This window comes from Protomyctophum bolini, assembly GCF_963924005.1.
Source record: "Protomyctophum bolini genome assembly, chromosome: 15".
In the NCBI taxonomy this organism is placed as follows: domain Eukaryota; kingdom Metazoa; phylum Chordata; class Actinopteri; order Myctophiformes; family Myctophidae; genus Protomyctophum; species Protomyctophum bolini.
In genome coordinates, this window is record NC_137876.1 from 5,283,432 (window position 1) to 5,307,958 (window position 24,527).

General features: G+C 45.2%; 1 protein-coding gene across 1 annotated transcript in view; it reads left to right on the forward strand.

Moving 5' to 3' along the window:
• Positions 1-24,527, forward strand: part of kiaa1109 (KIAA1109) — a 164,362-nt gene that overhangs the window by 89,303 nt on the left and 50,532 nt on the right. The window contains exons 53-64 of the mRNA XM_080784482.1: positions 1,369-1,570; positions 2,379-2,660; positions 3,615-3,708; positions 4,491-4,541; positions 8,039-8,245; positions 9,508-9,773; positions 11,524-11,771; positions 13,227-13,332; positions 14,707-14,804; positions 17,389-17,574; positions 22,369-22,537; positions 23,454-23,665. Of these exons, the coding sequence (XP_080640608.1) occupies positions 1,369-1,570; positions 2,379-2,660; positions 3,615-3,708; positions 4,491-4,541; positions 8,039-8,245; positions 9,508-9,773; positions 11,524-11,771; positions 13,227-13,332; positions 14,707-14,804; positions 17,389-17,574; positions 22,369-22,537; positions 23,454-23,665 (2,121 nt within the window). The remainder of the gene's footprint in view (positions 1-1,368; positions 1,571-2,378; positions 2,661-3,614; positions 3,709-4,490; positions 4,542-8,038; positions 8,246-9,507; positions 9,774-11,523; positions 11,772-13,226; positions 13,333-14,706; positions 14,805-17,388; positions 17,575-22,368; positions 22,538-23,453; positions 23,666-24,527) is intronic.

Below are 24,527 nucleotides of genomic sequence, written 5' to 3' on the forward strand. Positions count from 1 at the left end.
CTCTCCTCACTAGAGACACTCTCCTCACTAGACACACCTCCAAGGTATAGCACTCTCTCCTCACTAAAGACACTCTCCTCACTAGAGACACACTCCAAGGTATAGCACTCTCTCCTCACTAGAGACTCTCTCCTCACTAGAGACACTCTCCTCACTAGAGACACTCTCCTCACTAGAGACACTCTCCTCACTAGACGCACCTCCAAGGTATAGCACTCTCTCCTCACTAGACACACCTCCAAGGTATAGCACTCTCTCCTCACTAGAGACACTCTCCTCACTAGAGACACACTCCAAGGTATAGCACTCTCTCCTCACTAGAGACACTCTCCTCACTAGAGACACACTCCAAGGTATAGCACTCTCTCCTCACTAGAGACTCTCTCCTCACTAGAGACACTCTCCTCACTAGAGACACTCTCCTCACTAGACGCACCTCCAAGGTATAGCACTCTCTCCTCACTAGAGACACTCTCCTCACTAGAGACACTCTCCTCACTAGAGACACTCTCCTCACTAGAGACACTCTCCAAGGTATAGCACTCTCTCCTCACTAGAGACACTCTCCTCACTAGACGCACCTCCAAGGTATAGCACTCTCTCCTCACTAGAGACACTCTCCTCACTAGAGACACTCTCCTCACTAGAGACACTCTCCTCACTAGACGCACCTCCAAGGTATAGCACTCTCTCCTCACTAGAGACACTCTCCTCACTAGACGCACCTCCAAGGTATAGCACTCTCTCCTCACTAGAGACACTCTCCAAGGTATAGCACTCTCTCCTCACTAGAGACACTCTCCTCACTAGACGCACCTCCAAGGTATAGCACTCTCTCCTCACTAGAGACACACTCCTCACTAGAGACACTCTCCAAGGTATAGCACTCTCTCCTCACTAGAGACACTCTCCTCACTAGAGACTCTCTCCTCACTAGACGCACCTCCAAGGTATAGCACTCTCTCCTCACTAGAGACACTCTCCAAGGTATAGCACTCTCTCCTCACTAGAGACACTCTCCTCACTAGACGCACCTCCAAGGTATAGCACTCTCTCCTCACTAGAGACACACTCCTCACTAGAGACACTCTCCAAGGTATAGCACTCTCTCCTCACTAGAGACACACTCCTCACTAGAGACACTCTCCTCACTAGACGCACCTCCAAGGTATAGCACTCTCTCCTCACTAGAGACACTCTCCAAGGTATAGCACTCTCTCCTCACTAGAGACACTCTCCAAGGTATAGCACACTCTCCACAAGACACACTCTCCCCACAACAAGACACACTCTCCCCACAACAAGACAATACACACAGATACACTCCTATGTAAAGCGCCTTATATAAACGCCCCGTTCGTTCCCCAGGTGTCCAGGAAGGGCTCCCGGGACGTGGCCGACCACATGGCCATCCAGATGGACGACTCTGACTCCATCACGGTGTCGGAGCAGAGCGAGCCGTCCGCAGAGTGCTGGCAGAACATGTACAAGCTGCTCAACTTCTACTCGCTCATCTCTGACCCCACCGGCATCCTGGACAAGCACTCGCCCCAGAACAACGCTCTGTCTGGTACTGTCTGTCTGTCTGTCTGTCTATATATGTGACTAAATTTGACTGAGGGACTGCCATTGGATTTTTTTTTGAATTTTCGTTTTTTTCATGTCATATGAAAGCAGGGAATCATAGATTCATATTGACATATTTGGTTGTTCAGTTTGACCCACCGGTTTTGGAGATTATAGAGTAATTAATGTCTTGCAGAAAACGGCGAGTTGAGAAAACAGGCTTGAAACTTCTGTGGTCTCTATAACATTACACCTATAGCTACATGTTTAAGCATTTATTTCATATTTACATGTCTTCTGTGGTCTCTAACATTACACCTATAGCTACATGTTTAAGCATTTATTTCATATTTACATGTCGATTTCAGCTCTGACACTTGTTTCAGACATGCTCTAGTATGCCTGTGCTATTAACTCATTAAAAAAAAAAAAAACATATATATATATTGTTTTTTACATAATAGGTAGTTAACCCATTCTGAACGGGAACCCATTTTGGTGTTAGCATCATGTTATGCTTTAGCTATTGAAAAATAGCAGATCTACAAGCTCGTAGCGCGCCACCGAGTGGCGCGCTACGAGCTTGTAGGTCTGCTATTTTTGAAAAATCGAAGAACGACTGACATTTTTTAGAATCTGATCTCAGGTCAGAATGGGTTAATCAGACCAGTGTGTGTCCAGTGGAAACCTCGTATGAATCTGATCTCAGGTCAGAATGGGTTAAACAACTAGTCGACTAGTAAACTAGGCAACTAGTAAAAATGACTAGAAGTGAATGCCCTAAAGATAAATAAATGTTAATGTGTGCCCAGACGGCGGGGGCCGGAGCCCCTCGGAGCCTCTGTGCCGGGTGATCTTCGAGAACGAGCAGGAGGCGCCCGGCGGCGGCAGCACGCCCAGCGGCCGGCCGGCGGGCGGCGGCGGCCGGAGGCGGAGCCTGGTGAGCTCGGCGGAGCCGCAGCACGTCACGCTCATCGTGTTCGGCATCGGCATGGTGAACCGCACGCACCTGGAGGCCGACATCGGAGGCCTCACCATGGAGGCCGAGCTCAAGAAGATCCACGGCAGCTTCACGCTGAAGGAGAAGATGAAAGGTGAGAGGCGAGGAGAGGGCCCAGTTGTTGTTTTCCTCGACTAAAAAGGCCTATTCATAGTCTGGATTTTCGGTGGTCAGCTCACCACCAGAGCGGCGGTGGTGAGCTGACCACCGGAGCTGAAATAACGTTGAGCCGGTGGTGAGTAAAAACAGAGAGAAGGGCTGAGGGGCGGTGGTTTGCTCTTCACCGCGGCTCAGTGACGTCATGTTGTAGTTCGGTGGTCACCTCAGTGACGTCATGTTGTAGTTCGGTGGTCACCTCAGTGACGTCATGTTGTAGTTCGGTGGTCACCTCAGTGACGTCATGTTGTAGTTCGGTGGTCACCTCAGTGACGTCATGTTGTAGTTCGGTGGTCACCTCAGTGACGTCATGTTGTAGTTCGGTGGTCACCTCAGTGACGTCATGTTGTAGTTCGGTTGGTCACCTCACCACCGAAAATCCAGACTATGTATGAGCCTTAAAACCTTTTTTTCACTGACGAAAACTAAATGGAAACTAAATGAAAACTAGGCTACGATGACTAAAACTGAGACTAAAAACATATTGACAATTTCGTCAACAGATAAAAACTGTGGACGAGAGATCAGGCTATTTTCAGCAAGTGTAAAATCGGCCATTACGACGGAATCAAGGGCCGCCAAAATACATTTCAGTCGACTAAATCAACTGTAGATTTAGTCCACTAAAATTAGACTAGCACTGAAACATTCCGGGTGACTAAAACTACGTGAAAACTATTCAAGAGACTATGACTAAAACTAAAATCTAAATTTCCGGTGACTTGGCTCTCAAAAGCAACACTGTGTGTGTGTGTGTGTGTGTGTGTGTGTGTGTGTGTGTGTGTGTGTGTGTGTGTGTGTGTGACTGTGTGTGTGTGTGTGTGACTGTGTGTGTGTGTGTGTGACTGTGTGTGTGTGTGTGCGTGTGTGTGTGTGTGTGCGTGTGTCGCAGACATCCTGCACCAGAAGATGACAGAGACGTGTGCGTCCGCTCACATCGGAGGAGTCAACATCGTTCTGCTGGAGGGGATCACGCCGGACATCCAGTACGTATCGCCCCCGTGGTCACTCACAGTATCGCCCCCGGGGGTGATACTCACAGTATCGCCCCCGTGGTCACTCGCAGTATCGCCCCCGTGGTCTAAAATTGGTCTGCACTGCGTTTGCGATATATGCCAGTCTGTGCACACTTTGAAAGCCAATCGGAATGGATATCTCTGTGGCCGTGTCATGGAATGACACGGCCACAGAGATAGGGCGTACACATTTTGAGTGAGTTTTGGACAACATCTGTATGAGTACCCGCCCGGTAGTAGCAAAAACTACTAGGAAAATCCAGGGTTCCCACAGTCATTAAGTCATAGAAATAACTAACGCTATGTTTTGAAATTAATCAAAGGTCCTGGAATTGTATAAAATTATTTCCAATATTTTTTTACACAAGATTTGTAACAAAATTAGTTTTTTCTCCCGAACGGACTGCGTGATTTCAGCATAATGTATACAGGGCGTGACAAAATGAACAGATCTACAAGCTCACACTTGGCTTCAGCGTGACGCATAGTTAGGTCTGTAGGTCTGTTCCTTTGTCACGTGACACCACCCTGTGCCGCTGCAGCCAATGAGAGCGGAGAGCGCTGAGAGACACCCAGCAGTAAGAGGCTGACCGATTGTTATTATATGTCCTGGAAATTGGGTTAAAAATATCCTGGAAAAGTGTTGAATTTTCATTGGAAAAAGACATGTGTGGGAACCCTGAAAAACCTCTGTGTGGAATTGTGTTTGCTTTTTGACTGTCCCTGCTTCTCTCTTCCTGCTGCTTGCGTAGACTGGAGGACTTCCCTACCTCTCCTACCAGCACAGCCAAACAAGAGTTTCTGTATGTTTTCTGTTTAATATTACTGACATCGGACCCAAACAACCAGACCTCATTCCTCATGTGTCTGTCTGTGCTGCCTGGCCTCATGTTTTGGATACATGGATGTTATTTGGATGTGAGCAGTTTGTCCCCACATTCTCAGTTTCGTCAAATTAACCCATTCTGACCTGAGATCAGATTCATACGAGGGTTTCCACTGGACACACACTGGTCTGATTAACCCATTCTGACCTGAGATCAGATTCTAAAAATGTCAGTCGTTCTTCGATTTCTCAAAAATAGATCTGCTATTTTTCAATGGCTAAAGCATAACATGATGCTAACACCAAAATGGGTTCCCGGTCAGAATGGGTTAACCCATCCTGGGCAGGAACCCCTTTTGGTGGTTTAACTAAGCATTATGTTATACTTTAGCTATTGAAAAATAGCAGATCTACAAGCTGTAGAGTGGCGCGCTACGAGCTTGTAGGTCTGCTATTTTTTTTTAAATTGTGAAAATGCTTTTTAGAAGACTTCTTTCAGAATACTTTTTTACACCAATAACTTATCTGCACAAAGTTTACATTTCTTGTGGTTAAAACTTTTTTGGCCACACGTTAAAGCTGTTATTTCTGATAGTAATCATCATCGTTAGGGTCTCTTGTCTCTCCAAATCTTTAAACAGAAAATGCATATTCTGGTGCAATACCAATTTTCTTAGGAGAGCGAACCCCACAAATATATATATATATATATATATATATATATATTTTATATACAGTATATTAATTAATTGGAATAATGCTTATGGTAACATTCTGCCTCACCACTCTGTTTTAGCGTCATTGTGTGTTTTTGCACTGTAGATTGATTATTTTGACACCATTCCACCTCATCTCTGTATATGCATCGATAGTAGTTCCACTGGGCGTTCTATTTGCTACTAGCTCTGGTCCTTATATGAGATGAGATGAGATTCAATTCATTGTCAATGTACAGTACAAGTACAGCACAGCGAAAAGTATTTTCGCATCTCACCAACATGGTGCAAACATGTCAGTAAGGAGGATACATTATTTACAGTAGTACAGTAGTAACAGTAGCAGTAGTCATTTAAATAAATAAATAAATAATGATATGAGAGCAGAAGAAAAACATGATCTGTCCATATTGCACGTAGCCCTTATTGCACATGGCCCAATGCACAGTGTGCTAAACTGAGGTCCAGAGACCATGTTCCACAAGTCCAGTGGTCATATCACACATGTCCACATAGTGTCTGTAGACTAGGATGTGTCCAGAGTCTCGGATACGACAGGGATGGTGGATGGGTTGGGGGGAGGGGGGGCTGGCACTACTGAAGCAGTATAGAAGGCTATGGGCCAGAGCTAATTTGCTACATGCAGCTGAAAACCATCTCTGCAAAGACAACATAATATGTGACCAGATTTGACTCTACACAGTCACATACTAGAGCATGTCTGAAATAAATGTCTGGGCTGAAATAAATCGACATGTAAATATGAAATATTTGCTTAAACATGTAGCTCGGTGAGATGTGAAGGGTCCACAGAAGTGGACCTTTCAAGTCTGTTTTCTCTGCAAGACATAATTGCTCTATAAGCCATATCTTCCAAAAAAGACAAAAATCCAATGGCAGTTCCTCAGTCAAATCTGGTCACATATCATATCGAGGTCAGGTGGAAACCTCCTAATTATGTCAAACTGTAGCTTTTCAGGGTTCCAATTCAAAAGTAGCAGTTATTATTTTATTTATTTTTTACAAACACGTTAAAATTCTGGAAAATTATGGAAAATATTTGCCCGACAGCAACGATATAGTATTATTTTTCAGCACATCATGTGTTGACGGTATCGTCACCGTCATTCCACAAGCGTCAGTTATGTCGCTACCTGCGTATGTCATACAGTATTCTTGTACAGTGTCACATGCCTACTGTATGTGTTAACGGTACAGTTATTGTACAGTATGTGGCACCATCCATCCGTGTAGAGCCCGACACATCACATGACATCTAATTTAACCCATAACCCAATTTGACCCATATTGGGGGGAAAAAAGGTCTAATTTGATTACAGTTTCTATTTGAGAAGCAAATTAATGACAAAAACAAATCTACGGGTAAGGTTTTGCTAGTACTTTAAGTAATTAAACGAAACTATTACTACTACAATAAACAAGCAAACAATAAATCTAAAATGCACGTGAACTGTACTTATTTAACACTTAATCCCCATAAGAAATTGTCCAAACATGGCATATCTGTAGCAGATACCGTTGTTTGTAGATCGCAATGCATCAACCGCAATTAATGCATCAACCATCAAACTACTTGGCCCCCGAATAATTGGTCAAACAAAATGCAGTAAAACACATTTTTATTCAACCCAGTTGAGAACAGATTCTTTCTGAAAAACCCATGTTTCTGTCAGTCGTTCTCAAACATTTTCATGTCCAGAGGCAAATCTACAAGCTTGTAGTGCGGCCGCTACGAGCTTGTAGGTCTGCTATTTGTCAATAGCTAAAGTATAACATAATCCTTAACACCAGATGGTTCCCGTCCAGAATGTATATATATATATATATTATTTGAGTATATATATATATTCTTTCCCAGTGAACGTTTTTAACTCAAATATTTGCTTCTGTGGCGTCCCTGAAACAACATATTTTCAGATGGGGGTTCGCGGCCAAATACAGATAATTATGGGGGTCCTTGACATGAAAAGGTTTGAGCACCGCTGACATTAGAAACATAGCTTTTGTTTTCAGAAAACTGTCACCATTTAGAAGGCGTTTTTGTAGAATCTGATCACGGGGGCAAAAACAAAAAAAAAAAGTGTATCGACCCAAACCCATCCATGTGTCGCCGGGCTCTACCGTCTTCAACATCCGCATGGTGCCGTGATGGCGTTCGTAGTCGCATGCAGTGCTGCACGATTCTTGTTAACCCATTCTGACCTGAGATCAGATTCATACGAGGTTTCCACTGGACACACACTGGTCTGATTAACCCATTCTGACCTGAGATCAGATTCTAAAAATGTCAGTCGTTCTTCGATTTTTTCAAAAATAGCAGACCTACAAGCTCGTAGCGCGCCACTCGGTGGCGCGATATGAGCTTGTAGATCTGCTATTTTTCAATAGCTAAAGCATAACATGATGCTAACACCAAAATGGGTGCCCGGTCAGAATGGGTTAAGACGTGAATCTCGATTTTCCTCCACGAGAATTGAGATCACGATTCTCACTCGATTCTCATCATTTTCTCCTGAAAAAGCCTGTAGTTGCTGAACATTAATCACTACATTCAAAGTGTGGCACATAACATAACCTTGAACCTTGAACCACTGACACATAAACATAAGGTTTTTCAAAAAAACTATTTTGAAGCCATTTATTTTAAATGTCCACGTCAGTAATGGGTTCATTGTGCAGCGCTAGTCGCGCGTCACCGTCGTTCACGTCTGTTTTATTTTTCCTCTCTCTCCTCCAGAACGGTGGTGAAGTGCAACATCGCCAAGTCCCAGGCGCTCTACAGCGCCCAGCGCGGCCTGAAGACCAACAACGCGGCCGTGTTCAAGGTGGGCGCCATCATGATCAACATCCCGCAGCACCCCGCCACGCTGCACAGCATGATGGTCCGCAGCTCCCACCAGCTCTCCAAGCAGATCGCCGACCTCATCCGACAACCCTCCAACATGTAAGGAGAAGTAGCCGTGCCTGCCGAGCCATGAGGGGCTTTCGAACATATAGGGCTACGCCATGAAAATAGTCTGTCGTTCTTCGATTTTTCAAGCTCGTAGCGCGCCACTTGGTGGCGCGCTATGAGCTTGTAGATCTGCTATTTTTCAATAGCTAAAGCATAACATGATGCCAACACCAACATGTAAGGAGAAGTAGCTGTGCCGAGCCATGAGGGGCTTTCGAACATATAGGGCTACGCCATGAAAATAAAAAATATATATGGCGATTTCTTTATTAATATTTGTCCATAATAGTCCACAACAAAGGCTCAATATGTCAGTTTGTCACATTCAACAGATCCCGTACGATCTTTTGTGGCCAGAAGTAATTTATTGCGGTCTAGTATAGGACTATAGTAAATAATACAAAAATAAATCACCATATTTTTTTTATTAAAAAAAATACATATTTAGGACCATGTTTGAATCTCTAAAACAAAAGAAAGCAGCAAATGAAAAACGATTAACACTCACACTTTTACTCTCTCTAATAACAAACCTAAAACATGAACCTTGGTTTGAAAAAAAAACTAAAGTTGTCCTTTAACCGATTCCGTACATAGGACGTTGCCACACGTCATAGGGGTCCCAATCGACCCGTACAATACAAAGGACGTCCTGCCACACGTCATAGGGGTCCCAATCGACCCGTACAATACATAGGACGTCCTGCCACACGTCATAGGGGTCCCAATCGACCCGTACAATACAAAGGACGTCCTGCCACACGTCATAGGGGTCCCAATCGACCCGTACAATACAAAGGACGTCCTGCCACACGTCATAGGGGTCCCAATCGACCCGTACAATACAAAGGACGTCCTGCCACACGTCATAGGGGTCCCAATCGACCCGTACAATACAAAGGACGTCCTGCCACACGTCATAGGGGTCCCAATCGACCCGTACAATACAAAGGACGTCCTGCCACACGTCATAGGGGTCCCAATCGACCCGTACAATACAAAGGACGTCCTGCCACACGTCATAGGGGTCCCAATCGACCCGTACAATACATAGGACGTCCTATAGCGCATCCTCAATGATACCGGGCCAGATAAGAATATTTTAGAATATACTTTTTGTAAAGGGTTGGAAAACCACTGTCTTATAGTCAACCTTAGAAGTAACGCTGCTGTCCCGTCTCTCTCTCTCTCTCTCGTCTCTTTTCCTCCCTCTCAGTCCCACCACCCCCGCCGCCGCCACCGCCCCCGCCCCGCCCCCCCCCCTCCTCCTCCTCCTCCTCCACCAATAGGGAGGACGCGCCGGCCACGCCGCAGCCCTCCTCCCTGGAACGGGCGCCCAGCGTCAACCAGACGCCGGTGGAGGCCAACGAGTTCCCGCAGCTCCCCGAGGGCCTGGAGAAGAAGCCCATCGTGCTCAAGTTCAGCGCCATGATGGACGGCATCACCATCGGGGCCGCGCTGCTGCCCTCGCTGAAGGCCGAGTACAAGATGGGACGCATGAAGAGCCACGGCATGACCGGTGGGTGTGTGTGTGTGTGTGTGTGAGTGCGTGATAGGGCATTAGCCCATTCTGACCTGAGATCAGATTCATACGAGGTTTCCACTGGACACACACACTGGTCTGATGAACCCATTCTGACCTGAGATCAGATTCTAAAAATGTCAGTCGCTCTTCGATTTTTTTCAAAAATAGCAGACCTACAAGCTCGTAGCGCGCCACTCGGTGGCGCGCTACGAGCTTGTAGATCTGCTATTTTTCAATAGCTAAAGCATAACATGATGCCAACACCAACATGGGTTCCCGTTCAGAATGGGTTAAGCGACTAGTAAATCCACTAGTCGACCTTGTTGGTACTATAGTTGACTAGTTGATAAAAAAGGGTAGTTTAAACAACTAGTCGACTAGTAAACTAGGCAACTAGTCAACTAGTGAAAATGACTAGAAGTGAATGCCCTAGTGCGTGTGCACAGGGACGTGCACACATGGGGGCACAGTCCCTGTGCTTTTACCAGTAATATAGTTATTAGATAAAAAATAAGCATTCGCTTATTTCCATCGCTCAAAATTATAATTTCTTTGTATAATATCCTCTCTTCATAATGTAAATAATATCCCAAGCGGCACACTTTACTACTTCTTTCGATGGAAATAAGCGAACTAGCATAACACCCCATAGCCCCATTCAATTCCCATTCAATGCAATGCAATTCATTGAGGGAAAATGGCCAATAAGGAGTTTTTGCACAAAAAAACACCTGGACCTCTTTGGTGGGGACGTAACAACTACAAAGAAAGATAAGAAAGCATTCTAGCATGGAATTTTCCTTTAACAGGACGTTGTGAATGAAGTTTCAAGTTTCCAGTTTATGTAAGAAGAAATCGTTACAGGAAAACGGCAAAATGAATGAATCTTAGGCATCACTGGTCATAAGAGGTTTCTCACGGTTGGTCTGCTAGTATAGCTCGTATCTCTACTCTACACATGGATCAACAAAACTACAGAAAATGCCGGCACATTCACCGGACATCCGGCGCTAGTATGAAAGGCATTGTGGGAAATGCAGTTCCAGCAAACGCCCAGTAAATGAATACAAACAGAAGCAGCTATTCTAAATGAATTCAATTATTTTTAACTCCCAACAAGTCTTTTTAAACTGTAAGTAATAATACTATGAAATTTAAACGGCTTTTAAACATTATGAAATGAAATGTCACAATATGAATAACTATGTGACCCAAATAGTTACAACAACCAGTCAACTGCCCTCTCCAGACCATGAATGCAGTATTTACTGTACTATGGTGAAATAAATGCAAATGCCAGTCCTTTCCATGTCATGACGGAAGACAGCATTTTCCGTTGTTTAGAAATACAAGTCGTTACACAGTACACACCACATCTCCACTAGCTAAAGAGTGCTGCGGTGCGCCCCGGAAATAGCTGATCTACAAGCTGTCAAAAAAAAAAAAAAAAACATTTTTCTTTTCCTTATCAACTAGTCAACTAGCACCAACAAGGTCCACTAGTTGAATAGTCGACTAGTTGCTTTACTTGCTTAACCCATTTTGACCTGAGATCAGATTCTACGAATGTCGATTTTTCAAACATGGCAGACCTACAAGCTCGTAGCTTGTAGATAGCTTGTAGATCTGCTGTTTTTCAATAGCTAAAGCATAACATAATGCTAACACCAAAAGGGGTTCACGTCCCAAAATGGCCTAAAGCCCTATAGTGAGCATATCTTTCTGCGTTCTCCGTCCCCTCCAGGCGCCCAGACCAGCTTCACCTTCGAGCTTCCCAACCACAAGCTGTGCTTCCAGTCCAAGGTGTCCCCGGTGGACATGTCCACGCTGCCGCCGTCGGCCAGCCTCAACCTGCCGCCGGTCACCATGTCCGGAGAGTACATCATGGAGGAGCACGACGGACACTCGGACCAGGGCTGGGCCAACGACGACTTCCCCACCGCCAAGCAGGGCAACTACCTGCAGGGAAACTACCTGCGCTGTGTGGCTGAGGTAAGGGCAACTACCGGCAGGGAAACTACCTGCAGGGAAACTACCGGCAGGGAAACTACCTGCAGGGCAACTACCTGCGCTGCGTGGCTGAGGTAAGGGCAACTACCGGCAGGGAAACTACCTGCAGGGCAACTACCTGCGCTGCGTGGCTGAGGTAAGGGCAACTACCGGCAGGGCAACTACCGGCAGGGAAACTACCTGCAGGGCAACTACCGGCAGGGCAACTACCTGCAGGGAAACTACCTGCACTGCGTGGCTGAGGTAAGGGCAACTACCGGCAGGGAAACTACCTGCAGGGCAACTACCTGCAGGGAAACTACCTGCAGGGCAACTACCTGCAGGGAAACTACCTGCGCTGCGTGGCTGAGGTAAGGGCAACTACCGGCAGGGCAACTACCGGCAGGGAAACTACCTGCAGGGCAACTACCGGCAGGGCAACTACCTGCAGGGAAACTACCTGCACTGCGTGGCTGAGGTAAGGGCAACTACCGGCAGGGAAACTACCTGCAGGGAAACTACCTGCAGGGCAACTACCTGCAGGGAAACTACCTGCGCTGCGTGGCTGAGGTAAGGGCAACTACCGGCAGGGAAACTACTAGCCCCATATGTGCCCTCTCCCTACGCTCATTCTGTAGCTCCGAGATGAGGTCACACACTAGGCCCCTCCCACGCGTTTCAGGAACGGCGCAAGCTTCCGCAATATACGTTTCTTATCCTTACCACACCATTAATCCAAAACGTGTATGGACCATGTACGTTTACACTAATTCATACATAGGAGCGGCGCAGAAAATCCCGCCGCTCCTATGTATGAAAGCCTTTACGTCCCGTCTTTTGTCAGTCGCTTCCATGTTTATCAAGGAAGTTGAAAAGCTTTAGCGCCTCCCCGGCGCCTCCCCTGGTCGAAAATTTACCGGCAGGGAAACTACCTGCAGGGCAACTACCTGCAGGGCAACTACCTGCGCTGCGTGGCTGAGGTAAGAACCAAGCAGGGAAACTACCTGCTCTGTGTGGCTGAGGTAAGAACCAAGCAGGGAAACTACCTGCTCTGTGTGGCTGAGGTAAGAACCAAGCAGGGAAACTACCTGCTCTGTGTGGCTGAGGTAAGAACCAAGCAGGGAAACTACCTGCTCTGTGTGGCTGAGGTAAGAACCAAGCAGGGAAACTACCTGCTCTGTGTGGCTGAGGTAAGAACCAAGCAGGGAAACTACCTGCGCTGCGTGGCTGAGGTAAGGGCAACTACCTGCAGGGAAACTACCTGCAGGGAAACTACCTGCGCTGTGTGGCTGAGGTAAGAACGGCAAGCCATCCCCGTTTTTGAGTGGTGCAACCACTCCAAGGAACAGCAATGTCCGTGTTCACCTATGTGTGGGTTAGGGTGGCTTAGGGTTAAGCCACATAACCACAGACCTCTGTCCGTCCTGACCTCTGTCCGTCTCTCTCTGCCCCGTACAGATCGGCTCCTTCGAACACAACCTGACCACAGACCTGCTGAACCACCTGGTGTTCTTGCAGAAGGTCTTCATGAAGGAGGTGAACGAAGTCATCCAGAAGGTGTCAGGTACGCCATATGACGTGTTTCTGGGTTTCGCCATAACAGAATGCTGCAGTTTAAACTCTTAATTATCACTTCTCTGACATTTTATTTCATAATATATGGACTGCTGGACAGCTGACAGTAGGCTCTCTTTACTCTTAAAATAGACATATATTATATATATATAATATAATATGTAATATTTATATATTCTTTCAGAGCGACCTTTTTTAACTCAAATATTTTCTTCTGGGAGGGGTCCCTGGTACGACATATTTTCAGACGGGGGTCGTCGGCCAATTACATAATGGTTTTTGGCGTCCTTGACTTGAAAAGCTTTGAGAAGCACTGACAATAGAATATACCGGTCAACAACCGCTGACCAGAGTCGATGAATAACTCGTGTTCAGATAATCCCCTAATTGTTTATTGTTCACCTATTATAGAGAGCACCCGATGTAGACTAATGTGTACAGTATATGTGTGAACCTGCAGGTCAATGCATTTTCATGGTTTCGTAAAATGGTTAATCCTATAGGGATGTCCCTATAGGAACTATCACGTTAGTTTTGCTCCCAATTTGATTCCGATCTTTTTATTTTGAGTATCTGCCGATACCGATTTGTCACACACTACAGCTACACAGTAGCCATATTAACCCATTTAGGCCTGATGTTCAAAATCCTCACAGTTTTCTGAAAAACCTTATGTTTCTGTATCAGTGGTGCTCAATATTTCATGTCAAGGACCCCAAACATTATATGTAATATGCCTCCACCCCCCCCCCCCCCCCATCTGAAAATATGTTGTTCCAGGGACCCCCTCAGAAGCAAAGATTTTAGTTAAAATGGTCACTCTGTAATAATATATATTCAAAGATTTGAGGCACATTTTCACGATCTTTACAAAAATAGCTAAAGTATAACAATGCTTTAAAACACCAAAACCGCCCAAAACTTAATTTGGCCACTGTGTGTGTAGCTTTCGTGCATAACGGTTCTATACACGTTTTGGAGTCTTCCAGCGTGATTACTGAGATATTTGCTTCAAATGTGTCTGACGTGAGTTGTAATAAAATAATAATAATAATAATATATACGATTTATATAGCGCTTTTCTAGGTACCCAAAGTCGCTTTACAGAAAGAGTACAGACATATTTATTAGAAAACTATTTAAAAAGGTTTAAAAGGTTAAAAACTAGAAATCAAAATCAAAATCAAAAGAGGGACAAACAAGAAGGGGTGTGTCAGTGTGTGTGTGTGTGTGTGGGGGGGGGGTTATGTAGGGAAAGCCAGTTTGAAAAGGTGGGTTTTGAGTGTGCTTTTGAACAGTTGTGTAGGAATTGTTTGTCGATTTTGTTTTGCTTCTCATTTCCTTCCATTATGTTTTTTTACAGGAGGAGAGCAGCCCATCCCTCTGTGGAACGAACACGACATCTCGACGGATGCAGACAAACCCAAAATCCTGCTCTATTCACTCAGTCTCATGTTCAAGGTGAGATCATTCTCTGCTCGCGTACCTCCAGCACCACGGTTGATGTTTTTACACAATGCTGCTGACTCGCCTCCCACTTAGACACACACACAGTCAAATTCAGGACACACAGGGCACTTTTTACACACTCTGGAGTTAACCCATTCTGACCTGAGATCAGATTCATACGAGGTTTCCACTGGACACACACTGGTCTGATGGACCCATTCTGACCTGAGATCAGATTCTAAAAATGTCAGTCGTTCTTCGATTTTTCAAAAAATAGCAGACCTACCAGGGCTCAAGACTAACTTTTTTCACCACCGTCCCGGAACCGTCCCAAAATACAATTTGAACCGTCCCGAAGTAAATGTATACCGTCCCGGGATTTTTTTTACAAAAAGCACCACTCAAATTGTGAAATTAATAAAATAAAGGTAAACCAAACATACAAGTGTCAAAAATAAGTATATACCAAAGCAAAGTAAATAAAACAAATCAACTTCAAACAAAATAATTGAAGTTAAAACCAAGTGTCCCCGGCAGTTACAGTATTCCTATTGTAATAGAAATACAATTAAGCCAAACAAATAATGTACTGCATGTATTGAATACATGCAGTACATTAATTGTTTGGCTTCATGTTTCTTCTGTAGATAGACTGATTTAGTCAAAATGATCCCAGATGAAAAATAGGGCTTGGTTAAAAATGTTAATCGAATTAATCAGAGGCTTTGTAATTAATTAATCTAAATTAATCACATTTTAATCGCATATCAATATTCGACCTGAGAACAGTGATTTTTATTTTCAAATGGATTTTGTTATTTTGGTGTAGGCTACTTGATCAAGACCAACAGATAACGTGCAGCAATGCAGGTATATGAATACTCAAATGTCTATTACATGGTTGGCATGAGAAAACAAATAAAAACAACTTTATTAGGGGGAATACTAAGACGAAGGATCAATAAATAATAATAATAAATACAATCAATAAAAACTGTGGAATGAGAGCGTTTTGGTTTTGGGGTGTGCACTCCACAGTGTTGGGGCAGCAATTCCAGAACAATCTGAGCATTAGAAAACATCTGTTGCTTCAGATGATTATACCAACATATTATTTAATGTCGATGCCAGCTAGCAAGCCTAGCATGGAAGCTAACGTTAAACGTTGGTGTAGTATAGCCCCATGGGACCTTTCTGTGGCACACAACCATGGTCTTATCCACGCTTCCAACCGATAGTTTTTCAATCTAAATGTCTCATCCACGGGGCAAAAGCAATATAATTCCTATGATTCCGTTGGGTGAATGTAGTGTGTGCGTTGTTGTTGTCAACGGGAGGACAGAGCATTGGTTGACGGCACGGCAAATTCTCATGCTGCTCATGGCTGCACACGAAATGCGCATTTTCAGTGTAAAAACTCCTCTCGTCCCGAAACCGTCCCGGATGAGATACATTTACGTCCCAAATAGATATTTTACAGTCCCCGGGACGTCGGGACGCCGTTAATCTTGAGCCCTGAGATCTACAAGCTCATAGCGCGCCACTCGGTGGCGCGCTATGAGCTTGTAGATCTGCTATTTTTCAATAGCTAAAGCATGACATGATGCTAACACCAAAATGGGTTCCCGTTCAGAATGGGTTAACACTTTCGGGGCTTTAGATGAATCTATCCTTCCTATCTAGGCTGCCGGGATCGATCTATTCCCTTTGGAGCATAACGCCAAAGTATTGGCAGCTTTGATCGGCGAATACATGTTCTATCATTAATTATATTGCGCCATCTAATGTTGCCAAGGAAGTGTTTTTTTATTTGTCTGTTTGTTATTGGTATTTCTAAAACGGGTAGTCCCAATACTTCATTCTGATTGGCTGGTTACCGTCACGTGACCGGTGTAAATTTCACCGATAACCCACTCCTTCAATCACTTTGTATCATCTTGCAGCCTTGTAGCTGAACTGGGGAAGGAGAGCGCTTGATTGATTTACAAACACATGCCGTGCGGGCGTCTAAGCACCGCCCGGCTCATATGACTGTGAATGTGTGGCTCCAGGCAGCCCCGTAAAAACATCAAGCGCTATTCTCCCGTCACAGCCTACTTGCCGAGCACAACAAGGAAGTTATGTGGCTAGCTCTGGTAGCGCAAAGCGTAGCTACTTTTGTGAATTCAATAGTTTTATTAGGTTAATATGGTACATATGTTTGTAACCGTTTTAGAAAAGCAATAAGCCACTCGAGGCCCCAGCTTACCGGGTATTTTACACTGGCTGCGGGGTAGAAGCCCCTCGGCTGCGCCTCGGGTCTGCCTACGCCCCCAGCCAGTGTAAAATACCCGGTAACCTGAGACCTCTCGTGGCTTATTGCTTAAATAGATAGACGGAAATGTAAAGTTTGCGTCCCACTATATATAGCTGGATATTTCTATGTCTCTAATTGTTATGATGAATTGAACATGGTGGGCCCTAATCGTAAACAAGTGTAATACTTCATGGTGTCGTCCACAATTAACAGTTTTGTTTTTTGAGTTGTGTTTGAAATGTACTGTAATTGTCCCATCTGTTAATAAATCAATCAATCAATCCTCCCACCCACCCGCAGGGCATCCAGATGACGGCCACCACTCCGTCGATGCGGGCCGTTCGCTTTGAGACGGGCCTGATAGAGCTGGAGCTCTCCAACCGCATCCAGTGCAAGGCCCAGCCCGGCAGCAGCTCCTACCTCAAGCTGTTTGGGAAGTGTCAGGTGGACCTCAACCTGGCGCTGGGGCAGATAGTCAAACACCAGGTAACCTCAACCTGGCGCTGGGGCAGATAGTCAAACACCAGGTAACATACCTCAACCTGGCGCTGGGGCAGATAGTCAAACACCAGGCAATCTGAGAATCCCATCGTCAAATATTCGGGAAAACAGCGCCTCCGCTGTTGTTCCTCGAAATTAGACTCTGGGGGCAACGTCTGTTTAGAATTTCGATCAACCGGAAAAGGCCCTTGCTTTTCCGCCGAGTTCCACTACTACCGCTGTGTCGCACTGTTTTCATTCCTACTTTCAACCATTCCTTTGCGGAACAAAACATGGATGTAACGGAGGAGGAAATCTTTGCTAGTGTGCTAAGGAGAGTTGCTGTTCTACACAATGTTGAACATATCAAACCGCTTCAGCACATTTGTTTGAAATATTTAATCGATCGACGAGATGTTTTATTATGTTTACCTACTGGTTTTGGAAAAAGCCTCGTATATCAAGCTTGGCCAACGGTGTGTTCCCTACTTTCCGAAGCCTTTCCAGAGAGATGGCTAAAGGACGCTATCGTTTTATTTATATGCCCACTCATTTCTATAATGGAAGAGCAAGTGAAAATGTTGACGGAGCGAGGCATTTCTGCAGCATATGCTGGGCAGAATGCATCTACAGACTCTGAAAACATGCCGTTTATTAACATTTAATCATAATAATGCTAGAAAATACAATTTAACCATGTGTACTACTACTTATGCATGTTGCATCATGGCATGCAGAAAAACAGCCAGCTTTAAACTCACGAGTCACAATGCATCTCAGTGCTATAGTATTGTGACCTTATAGATCACCCATTTTGATCAAGTGCTGAGTATTTAAGGGATTAGTGTCTAAAATAAAATACACTGAATGTACTTTTAGTACTGTCAAACGATCATATGGACCCAACCATCCATTAAATCAAGTTTATTATAAATGTGCAACACAATTTGAAATTTAGACAATAAATGTAGCTAATGTAAGAGGATTTATATTCATTGATTACACTAGATAATGGGTCCTTATGACCTGTAAAACGTAATGGACCCCTTCTCAAAGTTTAAAGCAAAAATATAGATAATACCACGTCTGAAAGGCTTTGTATCCTAATGTGATTTGTGAAACAGTGTGAAAAGGAGCCCCCGCGGTTTCCAAATCAATTCACTTTCAGATTGAACACTAAACCAAAGCTTTTATAACTTTAATTTGTACTGCAAAATACATTTGTTTTACGTCCGTTATATTTGTACGTCACGGACTGTTCTGAAGTTGCTTAAATAAAGGGGTCATTTGTTGGGAAACGTAAATATTAGCACACAACACAATTAACGCATTTGATTGAAGTTACACTTAATCATAACCAACGCTTTTATTCATACTTTGTACTGTACACAGTTTACATTACATTTAGTTTGACGGAGTTTACACTTATTTGTTCAACATAGGACAACATTAGATAGCACTTCCCCGTTTTTTTGAGGTGAGATGGAGATGCAGTTGCACAACGCTTATGTCTAGCATTGTCTAGCAAAATTTCTTTGGTGCGCGAATATTTCATCAACAATTGTATCGATTTCAGTGGATCGTCTGCAACAACAGGTTCTTCGGTTATAGCTTCCAAACTAGTCTCCAATCCCTGATTTGTGAATAAATTAAACACTTGTCCTTTTACTCCATACTTTAAATAATCTCCACAAACTCTACATACATTCGTAATAGGTTTCTTTGGTGTTTCTTTGGTGTTGTTTGTTGACCAGAGGAAGCCATGTTCAATAATAATGGAAGCGTGTAGGTTTGCTTCCAGAGGGACGAAATGTCCTCGCTGCACACACATGTAAATCCCGCCCACTAAATGTGATTGGGTGATTGCGCGGCTGACTTCCTGAACTACAGCGTCCATACTTGTAGGCCAGTGATACGTTTCTTTCTACTGCTTGCCGACAGACTAGTTGACGCGAGGCAACAGTCTGTCTTGAGAGACTAAACACCAGGTAACATACCTCAACCTGGCGCTAGGGCAGATAGTCAAACACCAGGTAACATACCTCAACCTGGCCCTGGGGTAGATAGTCAAACACCAGGTAACCTCAACCTGGCCCTGGGGCAGATAGTCAAACACCAGGTAACCTCAACCTGACCCTGGGGCAGATAGTCAAACACCAGGTAACCTCAACCTGACCCTGGGGCAGATAGTCAAACACCAGGTAACCTCAACCTGGCCCTGGGGCAGATAGTCAAACACCAGGTAACCTCAACCTGGCCCTGGGGCAGATAGTCAAACACCAGGTAACCTCAACCTGGCGCTGGGGCAGATAGTCAAACACCAGGTAACCTCAACCTGGCCCTGGGGCAGATAGTCAAACACCAGGTAACATACCTCAACCTGGCCCTGGGGCAGATAGTCAAACACCAGGTAACCTCAACCTGACCCTGGGGCAGATAGTCAAACACCAGGTAACCTCAACCTGACCCTGGGGCAGATAGTCAAACACCAGGTAACCTCAACCTGGCCCTGGGGCAGATAGTCAAACACCAGGTAACCTCAACCTGGCCCTGGGGCAGATAGTCAAACACCAGGTAACATACCTCAACCTGGCCCTGGGGCAGATAGTCAAACACCAGGTAACATACCTCAACCTGGCGCTAGGGCAGATAGTCAAACACCAGGTAACATACCTCAACCTGGCCCTGGGGCAGATAGTCAAACACCAGGTAACATACCTCAACCTGGCGCTGGGGCAGATAGTCAAACACCAGGTAACATACCTCAACCTGGCGCTGGGGCAGATAGTCAAACACCAGGTAACATACCTCAACCTGGCGCTGGGGCAGATAGTCAAACACCAGGTAACATACCTCAACCTGGCGCTGGGGCAGATAGTCAAACACCAGGTAACATACCTCAACCTGGCGCTGGGGCAGATAGTCAAACACCAGGTAACATACCTCAACCTGGCCCTGGGGCAGATAGTCAAACACCAGGTAACATACCTCAACCTGGCCCTGGGGCAGATAGTCAAACACCAGGTAACATACCTCAACCTGGCGCTGGGGCAGATAGTCAAACACCAGGTAACATACCTCAACCTGGCGCTGGGGCAGATAGTCAAACACCAGGTAACATACCTCAACCTGGCCCTGGGGCAGATAGTCAAACACCAGGTAACATACCTCAACCTGGCGCTGGGGCAGATAGTCAAACACCAGGTAACATACCTCAACCTGACCCTGGGGCAGATAGTCAAACACCAGGTAACATACCTCAACCTGGCCCTGGGGCAGATAGTCAAACACCAGGTAACACACCTCAACCTGGCCCTGGGGCAGATAGTCAAACACCAGGTAACATACCTCAACCTGGCCCTGGGGCAGATAGTCAAACACCAGGTAACATACCTCAACCTGGCCCTGGGGCAGATAGTCAAACACCAGGTAACATACCTCAACCTGGCGCTGGGGCAGATAGTCAAACACCAGGTAACATACCTCAACCTGGCCCTGGGGCAGATAGTCAAACACCAGGTAACAAACCTCAACCTGGCCCTGGGGCAGATAGTCAAACACCAGGTAACACATGTTCTCCAGGAGTGAATGTTAGAGACCACAGAAGTGAACCTTTCAAGCCTGTTTGGCTTCGCTGTTTCTCTGCAAGACACATTACTCTATATAAACCATATCTCCAAAACTGGTGGGTCAAACTGAACAACCAATATGTCAATTTGAAGCTATGATTACCTGCATTCATATGACATGAAAGAAAAATCCAATGGCAGTCGCTCAGTCAAATTTGGCACCAAATGTTCTTTTTCACTGATTTAGAGCCTGTGGTACTGGTAACACATACTGAAGTTATTTGAAGCAGATTATCAAACTGTATTTTAGCTCATTGTTTGTATCATTGCAATTACCTCACTCCGTCAGGAGAGGGCGACAAAGCCCCTCTTAGCGATATTGAGACTCAATGATAATTATAGAGCAAATACACTAATACAGTCTATATCAGTGGTACCCAAAGTGGGTTCTGTGGACCCCTAGGGGTCATTTAGGGAGTTACAGGGGGTCCCCAGCTAAATGATAGATGGGAACCAAATGGACCCTTATGGGGTCAAATGGGTTAAATTTAACATTGATTTTACAATATAAATTGTGGTTCCAAAGATGGAAATGCCATTAATTGGGGGTCCGGTAGCCTATAATGCATGTCAAACTGGGAGGTCCTTGAAATTAAAATGGTCGGGGTCCCTGGCATATCTTTTCAAATGGGGGTCCGTGGGATAACGAGTATCAATTTGGGGGTCCTTATGACAAACGGTTTGGGAACCACTACTCTGTAACAGTGTTGTTTTTGGCAGCACATTTCTATTTTAGTTTAGTCATTGTCTTTGGACTGAAACTTCATTTAGTTTTAGTCACATTTTAGTCACCTGGAATGTCTTAGTGTTCGTCTAGTTTTAGTCGATTTGATTTAGTCGAATAAAATGTATTTTGTCGGGTCTTGATGCCGTCGTAATGAGTGTTTTACACTTGCTGAAAATATTTTCAGCATGCAACCAAGTGTAAACTGACTTATAGTGGATCTCTTGTCCACTAGTCCCTTCCTAACATTTTAGTCTAGTTTTTATTTGTCAACGAAATTGTCAGTATATTTAGTCTTAGTTTTAATCATCGTAGCTTAGTTTTCATTTAGTTTCCATTTGTTTTTGTCAGTGAAAATAGGTAGTCGACGAAAAAAATTCGTCTTAGTTTTAGTCGACGAAAACAACACTGCTCTGTAATGACTGTAACGATGTGTCTCCCTCACAGGTGTATGAAGAGGCGGGCTCCGACTTCCACCAGGTGGCGTACTTCCGCACGCGCATCGGCCTGAGGAACGCGCTGCAGGAGGAGATCAGCGGCTCCTCGGACAAGGAGGCCGTTCTCATCACGCTCAACCGGCCCATCGTTTTCGCCCAGCCAGTCGCGTTCGACAGAGGTCTGGGTCACGTTCACGCAAACGCACGCAAACACACGCACGCACACACACAGACACACACGTAGTTATAAACCTCAACATCACCTCATACCCATGGTTCTCTTGTCGCCACCACTGATTTCAGTCATTTGGATTCCCAGACGAGCCACTGTGTCTTCTGTGAAAGCATGCTGCGCACCGGAAATGGCAGATCTACAAGCTCACAACACGTCGCGCTGTGACGTGTTGTCTTGCTTGTAGATCGGCTATTTTTCGGTCATTAGGTCATTTTAAGATGAAAGAGTATTTTGAAGTGATCGAAATAGCAATAGAATGCAAGTTTAGAAGCATCTTTCAGAAACGTGGATGGTCTCCTAAATGTTATAAAAGCAACCTCTTCAGCTGGTCGGCGGAAACATCATTATATTCTGAGCCTTGAGATTTATTTTTGGGCTTGTGTGGGGGGCTAATAAGGGCTTGTGTGGGGGGCCAATAAGGGCTTGTGTGGGGGACCAATAAGGGCTTGTGTGGGGGAAAATAAGGGCTCGTGTTGGGGAAAATAAGGGCTTGTATGGGGGGCAAATAAGGGCTTGTGTCGGGGGCCAATAAGTGCCATTGGCCCTTCAAGACGAACATTTGACGTAATGATAATTCCACTATCATAATTATTTATGCTGTGCTGGCTGCCATGGAACAACATATTTTCAGATGGGGGGTCTGCGGCCAAATTCAGATAATTCTGGGGGTAGCTTGACATGAAAAAGGTTGAGCACCAGCACCACTGACATGTAGAAACATGATGTTTTAAAAAAAAATACATTTTGTAGAATGGATGGAAGGTTCTAAATGGGTTAACGCCACTCTCTCTGCTTGTGGTTTTGAACATGACGTCCAAAATGTCAAGGTCATTATTATCTCTCCCCCCCCCCCCCCCCAGCCGTGCTGTTCTGGCTGAACTACAAGGCTGCGTACGACAACTGGAACGAGCAGCGCATGGCGCTCAACAAGGACATCCACGTGGCCACCAAGGAGGTGGTGGACAAGCTGCCCGGCATCCAGCAGACCTCGGCCCAGGCCTTCAGCACGCTGTTCCTCCAGCTGACCGTCAACGACCTGGGCATCTGTCTGCCCATCACCAACACCTCCCAGGTACGGAGGAGTGTGGAGTCTAGTGGTGGTGGTTCCCAAGACAAGGACCCCCCTCCCGTTTGAAAAGATATGCCAGGGACCCCCGTGAGAGAAGATTTTCTACCTGTAGGCATGTAACGATTCACTCGACTCGCGATACGATTTGGTGTCACGATGTGAGGTTCACGTTTTTTTCACGATATTTAAAACAAAAACTATTTTCCAGAAAGATTACCGTTTTATTTTATTTTATATAATTTATCCAATCCACTTTATTTATAAAGCACATTTTTATACAACAAGGTTGAAACAAAGTGCTGTACACAAAGAAATACTAGAATATCAAGAAAAAAGCACAGTACATACACAGGGCAACATAAGGACACAACTCTTATCCCCCCACCCCCAATAATAATTGCACATAATTGCCTTCCTTGATGTAATAATGAGCATCAACGACCATCATCACCTGGGCACAGTCACAGACACGCACAGCTCCCCTCTACAGTCACAGACACGCACAGCTCCCCTCTACAGTCACAGACACACACAGCTCCCCTCTACAGTCACAGACACGCACAGCTCCCCTCTACAGTCACAGACACGCACAGCTCCCCTCTACAGTCACAGACACACACAGCTCCCCTCTACAGTCACAGACACGCACAGCTCCCCTCTACAGTCACAGACACGCACAGCTCCCCTCTACAGTCACAGACACGCACAGCGCCTCTCTACAGTCACAGACACACACAGCTCCCCTCTACAGTCACAGACACGCACAGCTCCCCTCTACAGTCACAGACACGCACAGCGCCTCTCTACAGTCACAGACACACACAGCTCCCCTCTACAGTCACAGACACACACAGCTCCCCTCTAC